Source organism: Mesoplodon bidens (genome assembly GCF_964165515.1).
Source record: "Mesoplodon bidens genome assembly, chromosome: 19".
Taxonomy (NCBI): Eukaryota; Metazoa; Chordata; class Mammalia; order Artiodactyla; family Ziphiidae; genus Mesoplodon; species Mesoplodon bidens.
In genome coordinates, this window is record NC_138179.1 from 48,980,226 (window position 1) to 48,999,110 (window position 18,885).

The window sequence follows — 18,885 nt, forward strand, 5'->3', positions numbered from 1 at the left end:
GTGTTATTATCCCCAGTTTATAGGAAAGAAAACTGAGATGCAGAGATACGGTGAGCATCTTTTGAGTTCAAGCCCCAGGAGCCTGCTCTGAGCTTACCCTACGGACAGATTGGAGGAGGCCCTCTTCCCCCACAGGGATCAAGGCAAGGCAGTGGGGGAAGGGGTGGAGTAGAACGGTGGAGGGAAATCCGGCCAGCGTTGGTGAGAAGGCCTCCTCCCCTCTCATCCCACCGTCCTGGTTCTGCTGCCTCCACCTCCGGGAGACCGCCAGGTGTGGCCCAGGATGCCGGGAGGTGCAGGGGAAGGGGTGGCGCCTCCGCTCCTCGGGCGCTGGCCCGTCCCGGAGGGGACAGGAAGCCAGGACACCGGGGATTGTCTCTCGGAGCCGCAACCCCAGTCCGGGAGGAAGTTCTGCCGGGTGCTCTCCGCCGGTGCCTCCCTCGCTATATTGTTGAACAGGAAACAGGGCAGCGTGGGAGCAGGGCGGTGGAGGAGGGAGCGCCGGACGCCGAGCCCCCGCGCGGCTGCCAGGACAAGTGGAGGCGAGGCCAGCGATCGGACACCCCGAGGTGCCAGGGTAGGGCCGGACTGGGCGGGGGTGCTGATCTGGGGCGGGGAAGGGGACCGCAGGTGGCGGGTCCTCACCCGGGAGCATCGCGAGCCAGCCCCTTCGCACTGCGCTGGAGCCTGAGCTGCGCGGGCTCGGAAGGAGGGCCGCGCGGGACGGATCTTCCCCTCCCCCGGGAGGAGGTGGGAGGCGAAGGGCTGCCCTCCGTCCCGGGGCAGGAGGGGCGCAGGCCCAGGCCCCCAGCTTCGACCCAGGCGTTGGCGCCGCTGTGGCTCTTGTCTGTCTCCCGGGCAGTGGACGCAGTGCACCTCCTGGTGACGGGTCCGTCCTCGCTCTCCAGGGATCCTCCCCGCTCCCCCATCCCTTCCGCTCTCTTCGCTCCCCCAGGGTCGGGAAGGAGCCGAGGGTTGGGTCCCCTCCCCACCCAGCCAGTGACCCTGCGCTCCGGGGAGCGTCCTACTGTGGGAAGCCCGCTCCAAGTTTTTCCAGGCCCGGCCAAGTTGCGTTCGGAAAGAGCCTGGGGAGGACGTAGATGGGACCGGAGCCGGTAGTGCCTGCAATCCGCACAGTTCAGGATGCAAATGGCCTTGCTCGGATTGGGAACGCGCCGGCACGACTGCAAGCCAGGGTCGAGCAGTCCCTAAGCAGCGCGCCTGCGGGACGCAGAGGCCCGCGGACAACGAATCTCGCGCGTAGGGGTGGGGCGGGGCAGGGTCGGGACCCTACCCTCCCTTGGATCCGCTCGCGACCCTCCAGCGCCCCTTCGGTCGCAGCCCTCGCTGCCCCTGCCCCTGCCCCTCCCTCTGGCCTTCTCCTGCGCCAGGCCCCGCCCCCAAAGTCCCCACCGGCCCAGGCAGACTTCTTCAGGCTCCTCCTCGCCCCTCCCAGACACAGCCGCTTTGGGAACTGAAGGCAGCCCTCGCCGCCTTTGCTCTCCTTGCCAGCTCCTCCTTCCCGAGGTCTCTCCAGCCTAGCTCTTTGAAGCCCCGCCCAAGGAGATGGCAGGGGTCTAACCTGCATACACCCGCCGGCTCCGCCCAGCCAGCCCATGGGCTCCGTGAGGTCAGCCCTGCCGACGTGAGTGAGCGCGGGGGTCCAGGGGAAGGTGGTGAGAAGGGGTGTCCCCCCACTAGGGTTTGGTGGCTTAGCTCCGGTCAGCTCAAGGACCCCGCCTCCAGGGCCCAGTGTGCTTAGTGACTCAGTTTACACCCCTTCCCCATCGGGGAAAGCTTGAGAAAGAGAAGGAGCGCTAGACCAGACCAGACCTTGTGCCTTGGATCCCTCAGACGCAGCAAGAGGCCAAGCTCCCAGCTGCTGGTCCCAGGTCACCTTTGTGGGTCAGTAGGTGTGGTCGATGTAAAGGCTTGGAGGGACCAGCCACACAGGCAGGCTTACAACTGGGCTCTGACTCCCTCCCCCAACATACCAAGGGCCAGACTGAGCTGGCGTGGAGGGGGGCGTGTTGTGGTGATCACTCCAGGAGAGCTTTGGAGGCCCCGGGGTACACCGCACGGGTAGTTACTGTCACAAAGTGCATTCCCTAGGGGCCATTCTCATGGGGCAATGTAGAGATCACAGGGCAGGGGGGCAGGCCGCAAGGCCGAGCCTCTCTCGGGAGGTGGAGATGGGAGCCAGAGAGCAGGGGGCGGTGCCGGTCGGTCTGGGCTGGCCGGGCTCCGGGTTCACGTCTGTGGCAAAGCCGCTGGGGAAGAAAAGAGCAACCGAGAGAACCGGTTCCCCCGGCCTCGGCAGTCGCGGCCCCTTACGCCAAGGCCCTTGGACTAAGCGGGGCAGGGACACTCCCAGACTAGAGCAAAGCGGGGGCCGCTCCTGGAGCCCGCGCCCCAACCCTGTCCCCGCGGGCCTCGGGCGCACACGCCTGGGGAGCGGGGTGCCAAGGGCGCGATTCCCTGAGGGCTGGAAGCGTCGGGGAGGGGTGGGACGGGGGTAATGGAATGGGCTATTCTTCCCACTTCACAGACGCGAAAACTGAGGCCCAGTCAACTTTTAGGCAAACGTGGTGTCGACTTTATCGCGGGCAATCACCCCCCATCTCTTTGAGCCAAAGCTTCCCTGGCTGTAAAGCTGGACCAGTATTACCCACAATCTCCCCACCAAGGGATAGAATTTTACAATCAACCAAGAGAATGAAAGGGCTGTCTTAATTCCATCACTGAGTGTACGAATGAGAACCTTAGAGATTATTTGATCCGAGTCCCCCGTTTTAGAGATAGGAAAACTGAGGCCTGAACGTACACAAACGATTGTAGCTTCGGTACTCGAACCCAAGTTTTCCGTCTCCCTAGTGCGGTGCGCTTCCCGGCTCGGCGGCCCTGACCTCCGCGCCCCTCCTCCTCGTTGCCCACAGGGACACGCCGCGGCCGCGATGGCGGCGGACGTCGAGGGGGACGTGTACGTACTGGTGGAGCATCCCTTCGAGTACACGGGCAAGGACGGGCGCCGCGTTGCCATCCAGCCCAACGAGCGCTACCGACTGCTGCGCCGCAGCACGGAGCACTGGTGGCACGTGCGCAGCGAGCCCGGCGGCCGCCCCTTCTACCTTCCGGCGCAGTACGTGCGCGAGCTGCCGGCCCTCGGCCACCCTGCCCCCGCCCCGCAGCCGCCCGCGCGCCTTCCGGGTCCCGCAGACCCCGAACCGCTCGCTTATGACTACCGCTTCGTGAGAGCGTCGGCGCCCGCCGGTCCCGACGGCGCGCCCGCCGAGCCCCGGGGCCGCGCGGGCTCCATGCGCGGCCTACTTCGGCGCGGCGCAGCAACCCAGCGCCGAAGCCTGGCGCCCTGCCTGCCCGCCTGCCTGTACACGAGGCCCGTGGCACCTGTGCGGCCCGCGCAGTCTTTGGACGACCTGGCCCGCACCGCCGCGCCCCCTGCCGGTCTCCTCGGGAGCGGGGGCAGCTTCAAGGCCTGCAGCGTGGCGGGCTCTTGGTTGTGCCCGCGGCCCGTGGCGCGCAGCAACTCCGAAAACGTCTACGAGGCCATCCAGGACGTGCGCGACCAGCCGCTGGAGCAGCACCCGGAGCAGGTACGCCACGGGGAGCCGGGAGCGGGCAGACGGGCGGGAGTTACGCCCGCCGCGAGCGGCGGCGCTAGGAGACCCGCTCAGTCTTGCGTCGGGCTCCACGGAGCAGCGGTGTCCGCCGGGTTTGGACCGCTCACTCCGAGCCTGACTTTCCTCAAACACGAAACGAGAAGGGTACAGGCTCACTCACGATCTCTTACCTCCAATTCCCAAATGTCAAAGCTCTCTGGAGCCCAAAGGGTTTTTGTAACTCAGCTGATGCCAAACTTTGACTTGAACCGATGTGCGGCCGTGGACGGCCTTAATTTATCCCATTTAGTGTGAATATTCAAGTTTTGCTGCAGAAGTGCAAATAAACCCGATTACAGGCTGCTGCCCAAGCCTTGCTGGGAGAGTTATGTCACCCGTGGCAGGTGTGTGCGCCGGTTAACCTTCTAAAATCCGAACCATTCCGAAACGTATCCGGAATGAAATAGGGGACTGTGGACCTGCCGCCGCCGGCTCTACTGACTCGCCTTTCTCACATGAGCTTGGGCGTCGGAGGAGATAATGGATGTGAAAGTCAGGGGTCTGCTTCCTTTTTTGACTGGTTCTAACATTTTAGTTCCTTTTTTTTTTTTTTTTTTGTAATTTCGATGGTTTTGTTTCAGAAAGAAGTCCAGTTATCTCAAGGATGTTCTTTTTGCCTCAGAATTTGGATATGTAAATTTGGGAAATTTTAAATTTTTATTTAAATATCATTTAAAATAAGAGCACCTTTTAAAAACTCTTACATCCTCAGAATCCTTCGGCGGCCTGGACTTCTTCAAGTTTAGGGACTTTTCAGGGAGAGGTGGGGTGGGAGTGGAGGGCACAGGCCCCCTCTGACATGTGCCACATCTGACAGCTGTGTAATTATGGGCAATCCACTTCCTCTCTCAGGGTCTCAGTTCGTGTTTAGATCAAGTGGGTAGGGGATGGACGACCCCTGCAGCTTGTGAGTCTCTGATTTCCTTCTTTGGACCCAATATGATGACAATAAGTATTGATGCCTGCCACGTGCAGGGACTGGATCTGGGAAGAAAGAGGCACCGTCCCCATCTGTGAGTTCCTGGGTCTTCCCTCCGCCCGGTATCGTTATGGTGCAGTGTTCAGGATTTGAGGCAGAGACTCGAATTTGACTCTGCTGGGTCACCTGCCAGCTCCTGACAAGCCGCTTCATTCCCCCGGCCACGATGCCCTCTTGTGTACATGCAGAACAATACCAAAGGATTCGAGGCGTTGAGAGCCTTAAACGAGGTGAAGCGTGGAAGTGCTTGGCACGTAGTAGGCGGTCAGCCAAGACTGGCTGAGGTCCCACTGGGTATCTTTTCCTCCGGGTGCACGCCACCTTTGCTAAGGTTTCTGCAAGGGCCAACCCGCCCCCTGGTGGCCAGAGCGGAGAACAGCATGCGGTGGGTGGGGAAGGAGATAGGGACCCAGACCCGGAGCGGGGGCGGAGCGGGGGCGGAGCAGGGATGGGGCGAATCCTTCAGCCAAGCGCCTCTGCTAACCCACCAGACAGCTCCTCTGGAATACATGGCTGGATGCCAGCACCCCTTCCCCGGCGCCCCTCCGTTTCCTGAGCAGGCTCTCGGCGGCGCACTCCGGGGCCTCTCCACATTCTCTTTCCTTGTGATGGTGGGAATGTCTGTCTGGCCCTTGGAGGTGCACTCCTCCATCCTTCAGGTGAGGGACTGGCCTTGCTCTCTGAACCCCAGCACCTGGCATAGGGCCTGGCCCAGAGCCTTGCCGAATGTGTTGAAGAGGGACGGGGAGAGCCAGCCCCCTTACCATGAGCCGGGGCTCTGCAGGTCTGCCCAAGGGACTCCACCTATGAGCCCAGGACCAAGATGGGAGAAAGAGGGAGAGGAGACACCACCCCCCCCACCCCACTCCCCGCATCCTGGTACCTCCTGAGAAGAGAAATCACCCCAGGAGCCAGGGTCACTGCCCCTCCTTTCTGTAGCTGCGGCAGCTGCAGTGGTGTGTTAGGAGTATGTGGACACAGGTGATGATGGCGGTAGGGCTTGTACAGGGAGGAACTGGGGTGTCTTCCAGACACCTGGGTTTTGGCAGAGAGGCTCTGCCCAGTCCCACTTTTGGCCCTAATTCACTGTGTGACCTCAACAAGTCACTTAGCATCTCTGGTCCTGTTTCCTCCCCTGTGTAATGGGTATAATACCACACTCCCTGTGACTGTGCTTTACTCGAGTGTCAGCTGTGGGCCTCCCTTGACACCCCATCCCTGACAAACGCCAGGGGTGGGCAGGTGGCTCCCTCCTGGGAAGGAAATCCCACCCTGCTCTCAGTTGTTCAAGGTAGAATTTAGAGAAGCAGTTTCCTGAAAGGTGAGCCTGCCTGTTTTCTCCTTGGAGGCTGCAGGAGAAGCAGGTCCTACCTTTCCCCTCCGTTCACTACATGTGAATGGACTGAACACCTGCCAAGCACCAGGTGAGCCTTTGGATCTAAAGGTGACTGAGGCACAGCTCCAGCTCTGAGGGGTTCACTGTCTGGGATGGGAGATTGGGAGGAGGGGACAGATGCTTCAGTGCCTGACACAGGCCACCTGTGATGGAGCTACACTCGGGGCGCGTGGGCAGAGGTGGAGGTGCGGGAAGATGCGGCACCTTTGGGGCCTTACAGCTGGGGCTCAGGAATGGGGGCTTGGGGTTGGGAGTGGATGGTGTCTTGCTGAGCGTGGGCTCATGGGCTCTTGTCAGGAATTTGGACTTTATCCTGCAGCTGTTGGAAGGCTTTCAGCAGAGAAGGGAGGGGGATTGAGGAAAAACCCCTGTGGCTGGGCCTTGGAGAATGACGAGGACCTTCATGGTCTCCCAGGCACGCAGTGATAATGGGAGATTTGGGAGGTAGACTCGGCAGGACCTGGTGGCTGATGGGTCGAGGGGGTGGGTGGGAAATCAGGAGGAGCTCCAGTCTCCCAGTCTGCACACTGGGGCAGACAGTGGTGCTGTTCACAGCCGGGATAACTGGGGAGGCAGGGGTGGAGGAAAGACGCGGTGCCCACTTTGGCCCTGCCTGGTCCAGTAGGCAGTCGGATAGCTGGGGCTGCCGTCCAGGAGGAGACCTTCAGCCTGTGATGGAGGAGCCATGGGTGTGGAGAGAATGTGGACTTGAGGACAGGAGCACCCGAACAGCCTTGGGGCTACTGCATTTGGGTGACTGACAGAGGGAGGAGAGAGGATCATAAGGGAAAAGAACAGTCAGGGAACAAGGAGGAAGAGCAGGAGAGTGCTGGCCCAGAAGCCGAGGGGAAGTGCCCAGAGAAAAGGGGAGTTAGATGAAGGCCATCGAACATTTATCGGTAGTGGCCACCAGAAGGTCAGCGGCCACCTTATCAGAAGCTGGTCAAGGGGTTGCTGAAGGCAGAGAGCAAAGGGTCAGAGAAATGAAGGTGAGGACACAGAGAGCATGTAGACAACTCTCAGAAGCTTAGCAGGGAGGGAGACCCGTGTGGTCAGATGCGGGTGCAGATCTAGGGTGGAGACTCCCCCGAATCTCAGTGAAGGCGCAGGAAGAGGGGGAGGCTGAGGATGGTGAGAAGGTCTTGAAGGGATGAGATCCCAGGAGAAAGGAGTGAGGGAGGGACCCAGAGCAGAGGGGAAGGGACCTGCTTCCTCTGAGGAGGAGCAAGGATGTGTGCGTGGAGGTGACATGGGGTCATTGGCGGGGTAGGAACAGTGTCCACTTGATGGACCATTGGACAAGCAGAGATGGTGGCGAGGAGGGTAGGACAATTGGCAGAGGCAGGGACTGTCCCCGCCAGAAGAGAGGAGCCTGTACCACGTGGGGCATTTCATAGCCTCGTCATTAACCATTCACTTGGCTGGGGAAGCACACAGTGAGCATCTAGCGTGTGCTGGCCACTGGGACACAAAGCACGGTAAGACACGACAGTCCCTGTGCCAAAGGGGCTAACGGTCCTGTGGGCTCTCAAAGACTTATCCTCCCAGCAGCCCGGAAGGCAGGCATGGGTACCCCCCAACGTTTGTCCTGAGTACAAACAGAGGTTCAAAGAGCTTTAGTGACTGGCCAAAGGTCACACGACCAGGAGGTAGCTGCTTCCAGAGCAGTTGCAGGCCTCCAGACCCCAAACCCCACCCTGACTACCAGGCTCAGTCTCAGCCAGGTGGCTTTCAGGCTTGGCCACCCTGTTCTCAGCAAGGACAGTACAAACCCAACGCAAACAAGTGTTCACTTCTGGGTATTTTTTGGCGGCACCGCGCGGCTTGCGGGATCTTAGTTCCCTGACCAGGGATTGAACCCTGGGCCCCTGACAGTGGAAGCGCCGAGTCCTAACCACTGGATCGCCAGGGAATTCCCAAGTGTTCACTTTTCTGCGTGCTCCATATGTGCCCAGCCGTGGGCATGGGGGCACGGAGGAGGCAGGGATTCCAAACGCCCCCCTTGAGAATGAGATGTCCCAGGAGGGGCCAGAAGCACACCCTTCTGAGGCGGGCGGGAGGTGAGCTGGGGGCTGTATCCCCGCCAGCCACGCACACCCGCCGGGAGGCACCCTGAGAGCCCAGGGAAGCCTGGTGAGGAAGGGACCTCTGAGACTCCTCCCCGGTGGCTGCTGCGGGGTCACCCCTGGGCGAGGGGCTGTCCTGACTCCGGGATTTCAGGGTGTGGTCACCATCGCTGCCCCAAGATGACTCAGAGGTGGGAAGGCCCAGGCTGGCCACCTGAACTGGAGCCCGCCCCTGCTGCCGGGGCATTGGCCCCAGGGAGGAAGGCGTTACAGCCCTGGCCTCTGCAGCTGCTTATGCAAACAGCCCAGGAGGCACCGCACCTGAGCGGGTTCTGGACTGGAAGGAACCCTAGGGCCTTCGTTGCTCCCTCCTCCTCTGCCAGGAACCGTGAGTGACCTTTCGCCTCCCAAAGAGTTGGGACCCTGGGGGGAGGAGGGGCGTGCCACAGTGGTTTTCCCACGCTCTCCCCGACTCCCCTCCCGGCCTTTCCCTGTACCCTAGAACCCACCCGGTGACCCCTGCTGCCAGGTGCCCCACTCTCCTCTCTGGATCCCAGCCCTGGCACGCACTCCCTGGGACAGACTCCAGGGCCAGCCCCAGGCAGCTGTGATGGAGATAAGGGAACTTGCCTTGGGCTGACCCACCTGGAGCCCCCTTTGGGACCAGCCAGGGGGCCTTCTAAAACGGGGGGCTGGTAAGAACAGGGGAGCCGAGGCCAAGCGAAGGACCTACTGAGTCCCCTTGTCCATACGCCCTCCTTCCAACAACTCAGCCCACCCCCACCCAGCAAGGGCAGCTGCCCTGGGGTGGCCCAGCTACTTTCTTGACATGTGGCCTGAACTTACCCTCCCCGTGACTCACCTGCAGCCCCAGGCTGACCCGGGAGCCCCACTGCCCAGCCTATGACCTGGTTCGGGAAAGAGCGGGTTCTTGGGGAGCTCCCTCCCATCCTCACCCCGCATTCCTGCCCACTGAGAGGCCCCCCTGCCCACTGCCCCCAAGGCAGAAAGGAGCAACCTCCCACCCTGCAGACTGTTGTCACTGGGTGATTCCCCCGCTCCCCCAGCCTGGGCCTCATTTCACCCGGTTCCCTTCAGCCCCCAGGCCTCCTGAGACGACCCTGCGGCAAGCCCACCTGCCTCCCCACTTCCTTCCTGGGCTCCGGCAGCTGGCCTCACTCTGTATCTATTTTCTCTGCCCTTCCTGGAGCTGTCAGTCCAACAGTGGGAGGGGTCAGGCAGTCGGTACTGAAAGCCAGCCCCGATGGCCTGTCAGTGCCAGGTCCCGGGCATGGGAAAGCCCATGATCATGACCGGAGGTAGCTGATGATCAGAACATGGCCAAGGTTCCACGGCAGAGTGTTGGGGAGATTTGGAGCTGGATCTAAGTGGATCAGCGAGGGGATAGTTGATGTTGGCTGGTGTTGAGGGAAATGGGGCTCCCGGCGCTGCATCCCGGGAAGGGGTGCTTGCTAAAATTCAGAGACTGTTTCCAAATTGAGGAAGGACTGTGGTGTTGAGGGGATTTCCAGAGCTACTGCCTAGGCAAGGTGAGGCCTGCAGGACCCTTTGTCCAGCCCAGGCTCTGGGCTCCATGGTGCCACCCTGCATCCTCTCCTTGACCTGCCTGGAGGTCCACCGGGAGCATGAAGGTGAGTGGGCCAGGACTCCATGTCTAGGCTTCATGTCTGTCCTGGAGGCTGGGCCCACTTGGGCCCGAGAGAGGAAGCCCAGAAGGGACCTGCCTCCAGACCCTGCCAGCCACCTTCACTCCTCATTATACACTGGAGCGCTCCTCGCCTTGTCTGAACTTGTAACTTACTGTTTCCCTATAAAAATAGTTTAACCCCATTGAAAATATTTGGATAAAGGGGCGGGAGAGGGAACTTCAATCTAATGATTTAGGATTTGGGTTTCTCTCCATCCATTCTGCTTTCCTAGGCTTACATGTTGGGGAGTTTTACAGGCATCCCAGTGTGCTGACAATTATGCTGTACTTTTTCACTTCCACGTTCCTTGATTCAGTAAATGGCAGGTGATGTTACCAGGCTCTGGGAGACAATGAAAAATCAGAGGTGGTCCCTGCCCTCAGGTAGCTTACTGTCCAGGGGGAGAGATTGACAAGTAAATGACAGTTACAGTATCTTGTGGCAAATGCCACTGCACGGTGCTGTGGGGGGCACGTCCGAGAAGCCCCCCTCCCGGGATCTCTCAGGTGAGAGGGAAATCTACAATCCTCCTGTCCAGGGAGGGGATGTCAGAGGTGAATCCTAACGGTTTCTACAGTTCAGCCTCCTGCAAAACCTTCTGGACCTGGTGCTTTTGTAGTGACAGATTTTTTTTTCTTCTTCTCATCAATGGTAATTAGTCTTTTCAAGTTTTCCACTGGTTCTGTAGTTAATTTTGGCCTTTTCGTATTTTACCAGGAAAGTGTTCCTTTTTAAGTTTTCAAAGTTTTTCATAGACCTACAAAAACTGTATATATTTTCTGTTTAAGGGATGTAAGGGTCCATATGTATCAAATCAAGTTTATTGATTATATTATTCAGATGCATTTCCTTTGTATGCTTCTTTTTTTGTCTTTTGTTCTGATTCTGATAGAGGTTTATTAAATCTCCCACTCAAATTCTCTCTAAATTTATTCTTGTACTTTTTAAAAAAAATTTATTTATTTTTGGCTGTGTTGGGTCTTCGTTGCTGCACGCAGGCTTTCTCTAGTTGTGGTGAGCGGGGGCTACTCTTCGCTGCGGTGCGCAGGTTTCTCATTGCGGTGGCTTCACTTGTTGTGGAGCACGGGCGCAGGTTCAGTAGTTGTGGCGCACGGGCTTAGTTGCTCCGCGGAATGTGGGATCTTCCCAGACCAGGGCTCGAACCCGTGTCCCCGCATTGGCAGGCAGATTCGTAACCACTTCACCACCAGGGAAGCCCTCTTCTTGTACTTTTAATAGTTTTTGCTTTTTCTGTTTAACTATAATGCTATTGGGAGCATACAGGTTTTAACTGTCCTATCATCACAAATCGTTCCTTTGTATCATTATGCCATGTCCCTTTTTATCCTGCTTAGTGTTTAAACCTGAAATTCCACCTTTCTGTTATTAATATGGCCATACTTCCTTTTTATTTCATTTTATTTTATTTTTTGCACTTGCTGCTCTCTCAGTATCCTTTTATTTTCAACCATTATCATCTTTTAAGTGTATTTCTTGTACATATCATATCACTGTTTTTTTTAAAACCCAAGCTGTCTCTTAATGGGATAATTCAATCTGTTCACATTTCATTGAACAATTGATACACTGTCCTTGATTTTATTACTAATGGTTTATTTTATTTTATTTTATTATTTATTTATTTATTTATTTGGCTGCGCCAGGTCTTAGTTGCGGCATGCGGGGATCTTCGTTGCCGCGTGGTGTCTTTAGTTGTTGCGGCATGCAGGATCTAGTTCCCTGACCAGGGATCAAACCGGGACCCCCTGCATTGGGAGCGCGGAGTCTTAACCACTGGACCATCAGGGAAATCCCACTAATGGTTTATTTTACATTTAGTGGTTTACCTTGTGGTTTTCTTTTCCCCTTCAGTCAGGTTGCTCTTGATTCCCTTTTTCTCTCCCTGTTGATCTGTTGTCCTGCTGCACTTTGCTCGTCATTAGTGGCTTCTGCTTTTCCCTGGGGTTCCTAATCCAGTGTGTTGTAGAGGATGTGTGTGATGAGGATTCTTTTTCTCAGCAACCCACCTGGAGCTCTCAGAGCACTGTCAGTCTGTAGACTTGGGTCTTTTTCCAGCTTAGGGAAATCTTTTTGTCACATGATTATTGTTTCTTTTACTTTTTCTTTCCTTTGCATGTTAGCTCTCCTGGCTGGATCCCACCAGTTTCTTATCTTTTCCCTCTTTACTTCCATCTCTATGTGCTTTTGCTCTGAGGTTTGAGATATTTTTCTGCTTGATCTCCCAGGCCACACATTTGAATCTCAAGAGTGACTATCTTCTCCTTCAATTAGTAGAACAACAATATATTTTGAGTTCTAAAATAGTCCTTTTTTTCCTTCTTTTGTGCCTTACTTGAATCTCCTTAAGAGTTTTTATTTTTTGTTCATGTTGTAATTATATTTTACAGCCCTCTATGTTTCGAATAGCCTCAAGATGTTTTTATTTTTGATTTTTTTAATCTTTATTGGAGTATAATTGCTTAACAATGCTGTGTTAGTTTCTGCGTTATAGCAAAGTGAATCAGTTATACATATACATATGTTCCCATATCCCCTCCCTCTTGCGTCTCCCTCCCACCCTCCCTATCCCACCCCTCCAGGCTGTTTTTGTTTTTTTTAAACCAGGTAGTATACTTACATGGTTTAAAAAAAATCAAAGCAATATTAAAAAGTATATAGCAATAATTCTCACACACACCGTTGCTTCCATGCCCTGTTCTCCATTGGCTCAAAAGTCACCACTTTTATTAATTCTTTTTCTATTCTTCCAGAGTTTCTTTATACAAACACAAACTGGTATCAATATATATTTGATTGTTTTCTGTCTCTCTTACACAAAGATAGTATGCAGGACACAGGGTCCTACATCTTGTTATTTTTTGCCTTTTTGATTTAACAGTGTATCTTGGAGATTGTACACAGAAAGTATCCTTCCTTATAGCTACATGGTTTCCCATTGTAGGGATGTATCATAATTCATTTAACCAGTCCGCTGTTGATGGACACTTGGATTGTGTCCTATCTTTTGCTATGACAAACAACACTATAATAAATAATCTTTTACACCTGTACAGGTAAATCGAGGCTAAATCCCAGAAGTACAGTTGCTGGGTTGAAGGGTTAAACAGTAGGTATTTGTTAGATGTTGCCAAATTGCTGTGGGTGGGGCTTATAGCAATTTGCTCTCCCACCAATGCAAATGAGCACGACTGTTTCTCCACAGCCTTGCCAACTGAGTGTCATCAAAATTTTGGTTTCTGCCAATCTGACAGTAAAATGTATTATCTTAAGGTAGCTTGAATTTGCATTTCTCTTTCCAGTGAGAATGAGCATCTTTTTACATAGTTGAGGACTATTTGTTTCTCTTTCTCTGTGAATGGCCTGTTCCTATCCTTTGCCCATTTATCTGTTGAATTATTGGTCTTTTTCTTGTTGATTTCCAGGAGGTCTTTCTGTAGGGAAAATCACCCTTTGTCTATTACATGAGTTGTAATCCCTTGTCAAAGTTTGTCTTTTGACTTCGCTAATGGTAATTTTTGGCCACACAAGTTTTCTTAAAATACATTTATGTAGTCAAATGTATAACTCACTTATTTTATGGCGTTTAGATTTAGAGTCTTTGTTACTAAAGCTTTTTTCCCCCCCTTTGGCTGCACTATGCGGCATGTGGGATTTTAGTTCCCCAACAGGGATCAAACCCGCGCCCCCTGCATTGGAAGTGCAGAGTCTTAACCACTGGACCTCCAGGGAAATCCCACAAAGGCTTTTTTTAAAAGAGAATTTTGCTTATATTTTCCTCTCTGAGTATTGTTGTTATGGCTTCACTTTTAACATCTGAATCTTTGGTCCTTTGGGGGTATGTCTGAGTGGACAGAGAGCGATGGCGACTCACCTTTAATCACCTTTTCTTTCCAGATGGTCATCCAGTCGTCCCATCCCCCTTTACTGACAAGTGCTTCTTCCTGCCATGATTTGTGATGGCGTCTTTAGCGTGTCCTGCGTCCCAGTCGTACTGGGGTCTGATAGCAGTGGCCAGTTTGGTGGCTCTGTTTGTTCCACCTCTCTCCAGCCCCTGGGCCATCAGAGGAGTGGAGTTTATTATGAGTCTTTGCTCATCAGGGCTGGGGGTGAGCTTGGTGGGGGGTCCCTAGAGCAGCGGTGGTCTCTGCCAGTATGAATTCTCCCTGCCTCCTCGGCAGGCCCAGCCTTAAGGACAGAGGGTGTTTAGCCCACCTGCTTGGCTCCCCGTCAGCTCCTGGGGGCAAGGGGTCTGGACAAGGCTCCCCCTGCCTTCACCCTAGGTGAAGTCCCGTGGCAGGGGCAGTCTACACCAGGGTCTCCCGGGTCCCAGCCTCTGTCTCAGGACCTCTCACCTGTGCCAGCCAGGTCCTGCCCACTCACCTGCACCAGCTCCCACTTGGTTTGGGCAGTAGAGGGTAGCAGCTGGGAGAAGAAGAGAAGCAGGGCATGTTTAAGCTGCTATATTTCGAAATCCCTGGCCCCAGAACTATATCTTAAAGGGAGAGAAATTCCTTTGTCCATGACAGATTGGGAGTAGGGGAGAGCTGGAAGGGCCGGTCTGTTTGCAGATAAGAAATAATGAATACCTTGTGGAGTAGCAACAGTGAGGATGAAGAATAGAAAAAAAAAAAAAGTTTGAGGGTTTTTTTTCTTTCTATTATGAAAATTTTCAAACATACCAAAAAGAAAAAAGAATACTGAAGTGAATATAATTATACTTATTAGCTAGATTCAACAGTTACTGTTTTCCATGTTTGTTCTATCTTTTTTGCCAAGAATAAAATGATAAAAGTTACAAATTCCAGAGTTCATTATATTTCACCCTTGGAAACTTCAGCATGCACCTCCTAAAAATGATCAAAAATTATCTTTTTCTCTATCACCGTGATACCGTTATTATATCTAACAAAATTAACATTAATGCCTTAATATCCTCTAAGATCCAAGCCATAGTCAGATTTCCCCCATTATCCTAAGACAAGTCTCTCACAGCCGGTTCAAACCAGGATCCAATCCTATGCATTCAGTGCATTTGTCTCTTAAATCTCCCTTGACAACCCCCTTCCTTTTCTTCTGCCCTGACGTGGACTTGTTAAAGAGACCAGACCAGTTGTCCTGTAGAATGTCTGTTTTAGATCTGAATGTTGGCTTCCCTGTGGTGATGTTCCCGTGCTCCCCTAACCCTGGTGTTACCTGGGGACTGGGAGGTCTGAAAGGTTTCCGCAGGCTGGATCGCCAGGGCTCCGAGACAGGTGATACAAGGGAAGCAGGAATCGAGGATGATTCTAGGTTTCTGCTTGAGCAGCAGAGGTGATGCTGAGATGGGGAGGAGGATGAAGATGAACTCGGTTTGTGCGACTTTTCAGTGTACCAAGGCCATCCTGGGGCGGGGGGAGGGGGGAGTTGGATTTCTCAACCTTGCAAGTTGTTAACCTAATAAAACTGGTTGAGCTTTGCCAGGACAGTAGAGAGAGAAGCAGAGATGAGACACCAAGCACCCAGGAGATGGACAGAGGAAGGAGACAGACCAAGAGGCCACGGCCTGAGGCAGTCCAGGAGGGGGAGAATTATAAGGACTAAGGACCAGAGAGGAGTCAGGACAGACCAGGACCAAATTAGTCATTGAGGAGGTTGTGGGAGACCCGGGCAGGGGGCTGGGTATCTGGGCGAGATGGTGGGTGAACGCACTCCTTCAAGAAGTTGGCTCTGAAAAGGAGGAGGGGAGGGCTGAGTCCTGGGACACACTTTTTTTCTTTCCAAGATGGAGAGACCTTGAGTTTGTTGAAATGCCAAAGGGACAAAGGCTGGAGAAGGGGCTGGAGAGTAGAGGTGAGGCAGCTTCTGAGCAAATGACAGTCAGTCAGGTTCCCGGGCCCGTTGGGGAGGTCGGCTTGGACAGGAGGACCCTGCACCTCCATCAGGGGAGGGAGAAGGAAAGGTGAGCACAGGGACAGATTCGCTTGAGGGGGTGGCAGAAGATGACCACCCGGTCCCATTTTCCCACCTCCTGAGGTTGGCTCATAATCACCGCGCTTGCTGGCCAGTGGGGTCCTCAACAGACCATTTCTGATTCCTCCTGGCCCAGCAGCAGGAGACCTCCTGGGTGTCTGCCAGCCTTCCTCGGAGCACAGGGGGTGGTAAGTGGCGAAGGGGCCCCACCCCAGGCCTCACCCCACCAAGTAACCTGGAGATACAGTTGCAAGTTGTTAAGCTAATAAAGCTGGTTGAGCTTTCCTAGCACAGTGGAGTGAGAAGCAGAGATGAGACACCAAGCACCCAGGAGATGGGCACCAAGAGGCTGGGAGCAGAGTCCAGAGCCAAGGGCACCCAACTGAAACCCCAAACCAGAAAAGCAGAAGTGCAACCCTGCTTTCTTCCCCATGTCCCCATGTGGGTGTGGGAACTCAGGTACCTGCTTGACTCTTTTGTACCAACCAACCCTTTGGGGGGGGAGAGAATGACAGCCCATTCTATGGATAAAGAAACTGAGGTCCAGAGATTCCAGGGCCTGCCCAGAGAGACACTGAGACAGAGTCTACACAAGAAGCCAGGTCTCTGAACTCTGGCTCCATTCTTTTTTCCCTTTAATTGAATGGCGCTTCTGCCCCAAACCCAGGAGAAGAACCTCACCCCAGGTCATTGTGTTTGGAATCTCACACTAAGTGCCTCTCACGGGGCGGGGCCAGGCATGGCTCCCCACTGCACGGTGGTGCACCCCTCGCTCAGGGTTAGGGGTGGATACGGAGTGAGGCCTGGACTCTGTGCTGAAGAAGGTGTGCTCAGAGGAGGGACAGACGTCAGAACAGGGGCGGTTCTGTACACGGCTAAGGCCCTGGGGACAAAGATCACGACTCATTCCCGCTTCCCCCTCCACCCCAGCCCGGGTGGCACAGAGCAGGCTCAGAGGCAGCCAAGGAGTTCCTGCCCCCCCTCCCCCGGCCCCCCTTAGCCAGCCCCTAGGCTCAGTCACTGGTCTGTGGGCATTTCTTTTGCCTCTGGTCCCAGAGAGCTGATAGGGTTTTCTGGTTGCACCTGCTTCCTGGCCTGATACTTCTATGAGAGTTTTGGAGAGATGGGCGATATGCAGCTGGCTTGTTGTGTCCCCTCCCCGCCGCACGTGCCTCTCCAGGCGCCAGGGTGTGGTGAGCGAGGAGGACCCTGCTGGGGAGCCCCTGTGGTCAACACCTCCTCTCCCCGGGGGAGGGGAAGCCCAGGCAGGAGGCCTCAGGAGCCAGCCTAGGTGACCAGGACAGGCCACAGCTGCGTGGGTTTTGCTCGGTCCCTGAAGTGTGGAGCCAGAGCCCAGAGGGAGACCCCAGGCGTGGGAGCCAGGCCTCTTAGAGGGGAGGAGCAGTGGGCGGGGTGCTGCCTGCCTTTTCTGTGGTCCCAGCCATCCCCTCACTGTCACTCCTGGTCCCTGCCACAGGGAGACCCTGCTCCCCAGTTTCTCCTGCGGGGCAGTGCTGAGGGCCTAGGTGCCCGCACCTGTCCTCCTGTCTTCCCTCCCCACCCCAGCTCCTCCCTGGTGGCTCAGCTGCTCTGGAATTTACAGAGATTCTTCCCTTCTCTGGGGCTTGGCTCCTTCTCTCTTGGTGACTGTGTGTGTGTGTGTGTGTGTGTGTGTGTGTGTGTGTGTGTGTTCCCTGGCCCTCAGGGTGGGGGCAATGTGATGTGCCATATGTGTGACAAGTGAGGACTCCAGGCCTCTCTGGGGGATTAGTCTTGCCCCTGGGCTGCTGGCTTCTGAGTTGGGGCACAGGGGATGGTAGTGAAGTGATACTAGAGCCCTGAGGGCAGAGTGGGGCATAGGCCTCAGACTTGCTCTGAATGGGGTCTCCCCAAGTGTTCCACACCCCAAATCTACACCACGCCTGGCTCGACTTGGGTGTCCCTGTCCTGAGCCCACAGTGGGTGCAGGGGAGGAGAGCCTGGGGGATGTGGGCCGGGAAGGAAGGAGAGCCAGGGCTGGGGGGTGAGGGATTGCTGAAATGGGAGATGAGGGCCCTGGGATGCAGGTGGGAGGGTGAGGGTCAGAGCGTCCTGTTCAGCCACTGCGGGTGAGCCTGCGGGCTGCCGGGTGGTGGGCACTTGGGGCTGAGGAGGAAGCACCTCTGAGGGGATTAATAAAGACAAGATGGACCCCAAAGGCTCGGAGGAGAGGCCACAGCTTCTCATCCAGGACCTGCTGTGCCCTCTGTGGGCACCCACCTGGTGAGGGGGTGAAGAGAGGAGAGGCCAGAAGAAAGCTCTGAGGGTAGGGTGGGGTGGGGGGCTGAGTCCCCATCCCCTTCTCTGGGTCCCTGGAGGGCGGGGGAGGGGCCCGGGCGTACCTGCTCGTGTGTGTGGGCACGCAGGTGAGGGTGCACGCATGCGTCTTGGTGACCAAGGCTGGAGGAGGCGGACCCAGGCGGTCAGGCGGGTAGATGGTGGTGTGGCCAGAACCCCGCCTGTCGTCCGCGTGGCTGGAGGGGTCCAGACACCAGCTCCCTGCGATACCACGTCTGCCCAGACCCCTTCCTCTTTGAGACATCCCCCCACACACAAGCTTCCTCTTTTCCATCACATCCTCCCTGGGCCTTGGAGGAGTTGACGGCCACTCGTTGTCCTGTCTACACCAGCCCAGGCCCCAGTACCCAGCTGCCCCCTCTGCTGGCCCCCGTCTGTGCAGCCCACCCCTCCCCCACCCACGGGCCCAGTGCCGCCCTCTGTGCAGCCTGCTCCGCGTCTGTGTCTGGGCCTGGGATTCAGAACTCCCTGGTACTCAGAGCACTGAGTGGGGGGGTCAGTGGTTTCCCTGGACATAAAATACCCCTGCCCCGAGGTACCCCTACCTGACTCCACCCCACCCTGTCTCAGGCGGCTTCCTTCTCAGGCAGCATTTCCGCAGCCCTGACAGGAAATGGGCTGGAGGCTCAGCCTCCCGCCATCGCAAGGCAACTTCTTGTTTCCCTGTTGCCCTGTACCAGCCCTGGGCTTGTGCCCCTTAGCTCCACCCCCAAAGCCTTCCCAGGGCTCCATCCCAGCAGCTCAGGGGCCC

General features: G+C 55.8%; 1 protein-coding gene across 4 annotated transcripts in view; it reads left to right on the forward strand.

Moving 5' to 3' along the window:
• Positions 1-206: 206 nt before the first annotated feature.
• ARHGAP27 (Rho GTPase activating protein 27) overlaps positions 207-18,885 on the forward strand; it is a gene marked incomplete at its 5' end in the record, with an annotated part of 33,029 nt that continues 14,350 nt past the window's right edge. The window contains 4 exons of one of the 4 annotated variants that reach the window (XM_081218854.1): positions 207-271; positions 460-577; positions 1,513-1,645; positions 2,937-3,611. In XM_081218854.1, coding sequence (XP_081074980.1) covers positions 2,955-3,611 — 657 coding nt within the window. Of the gene's footprint in view, positions 272-459; positions 578-1,512; positions 1,646-2,874; positions 3,612-18,885 lie in introns of those variants that run through there. The other 3 variants (XM_081218855.1, XM_081218852.1, XM_081218853.1) reach the window with 3 other exon arrangements.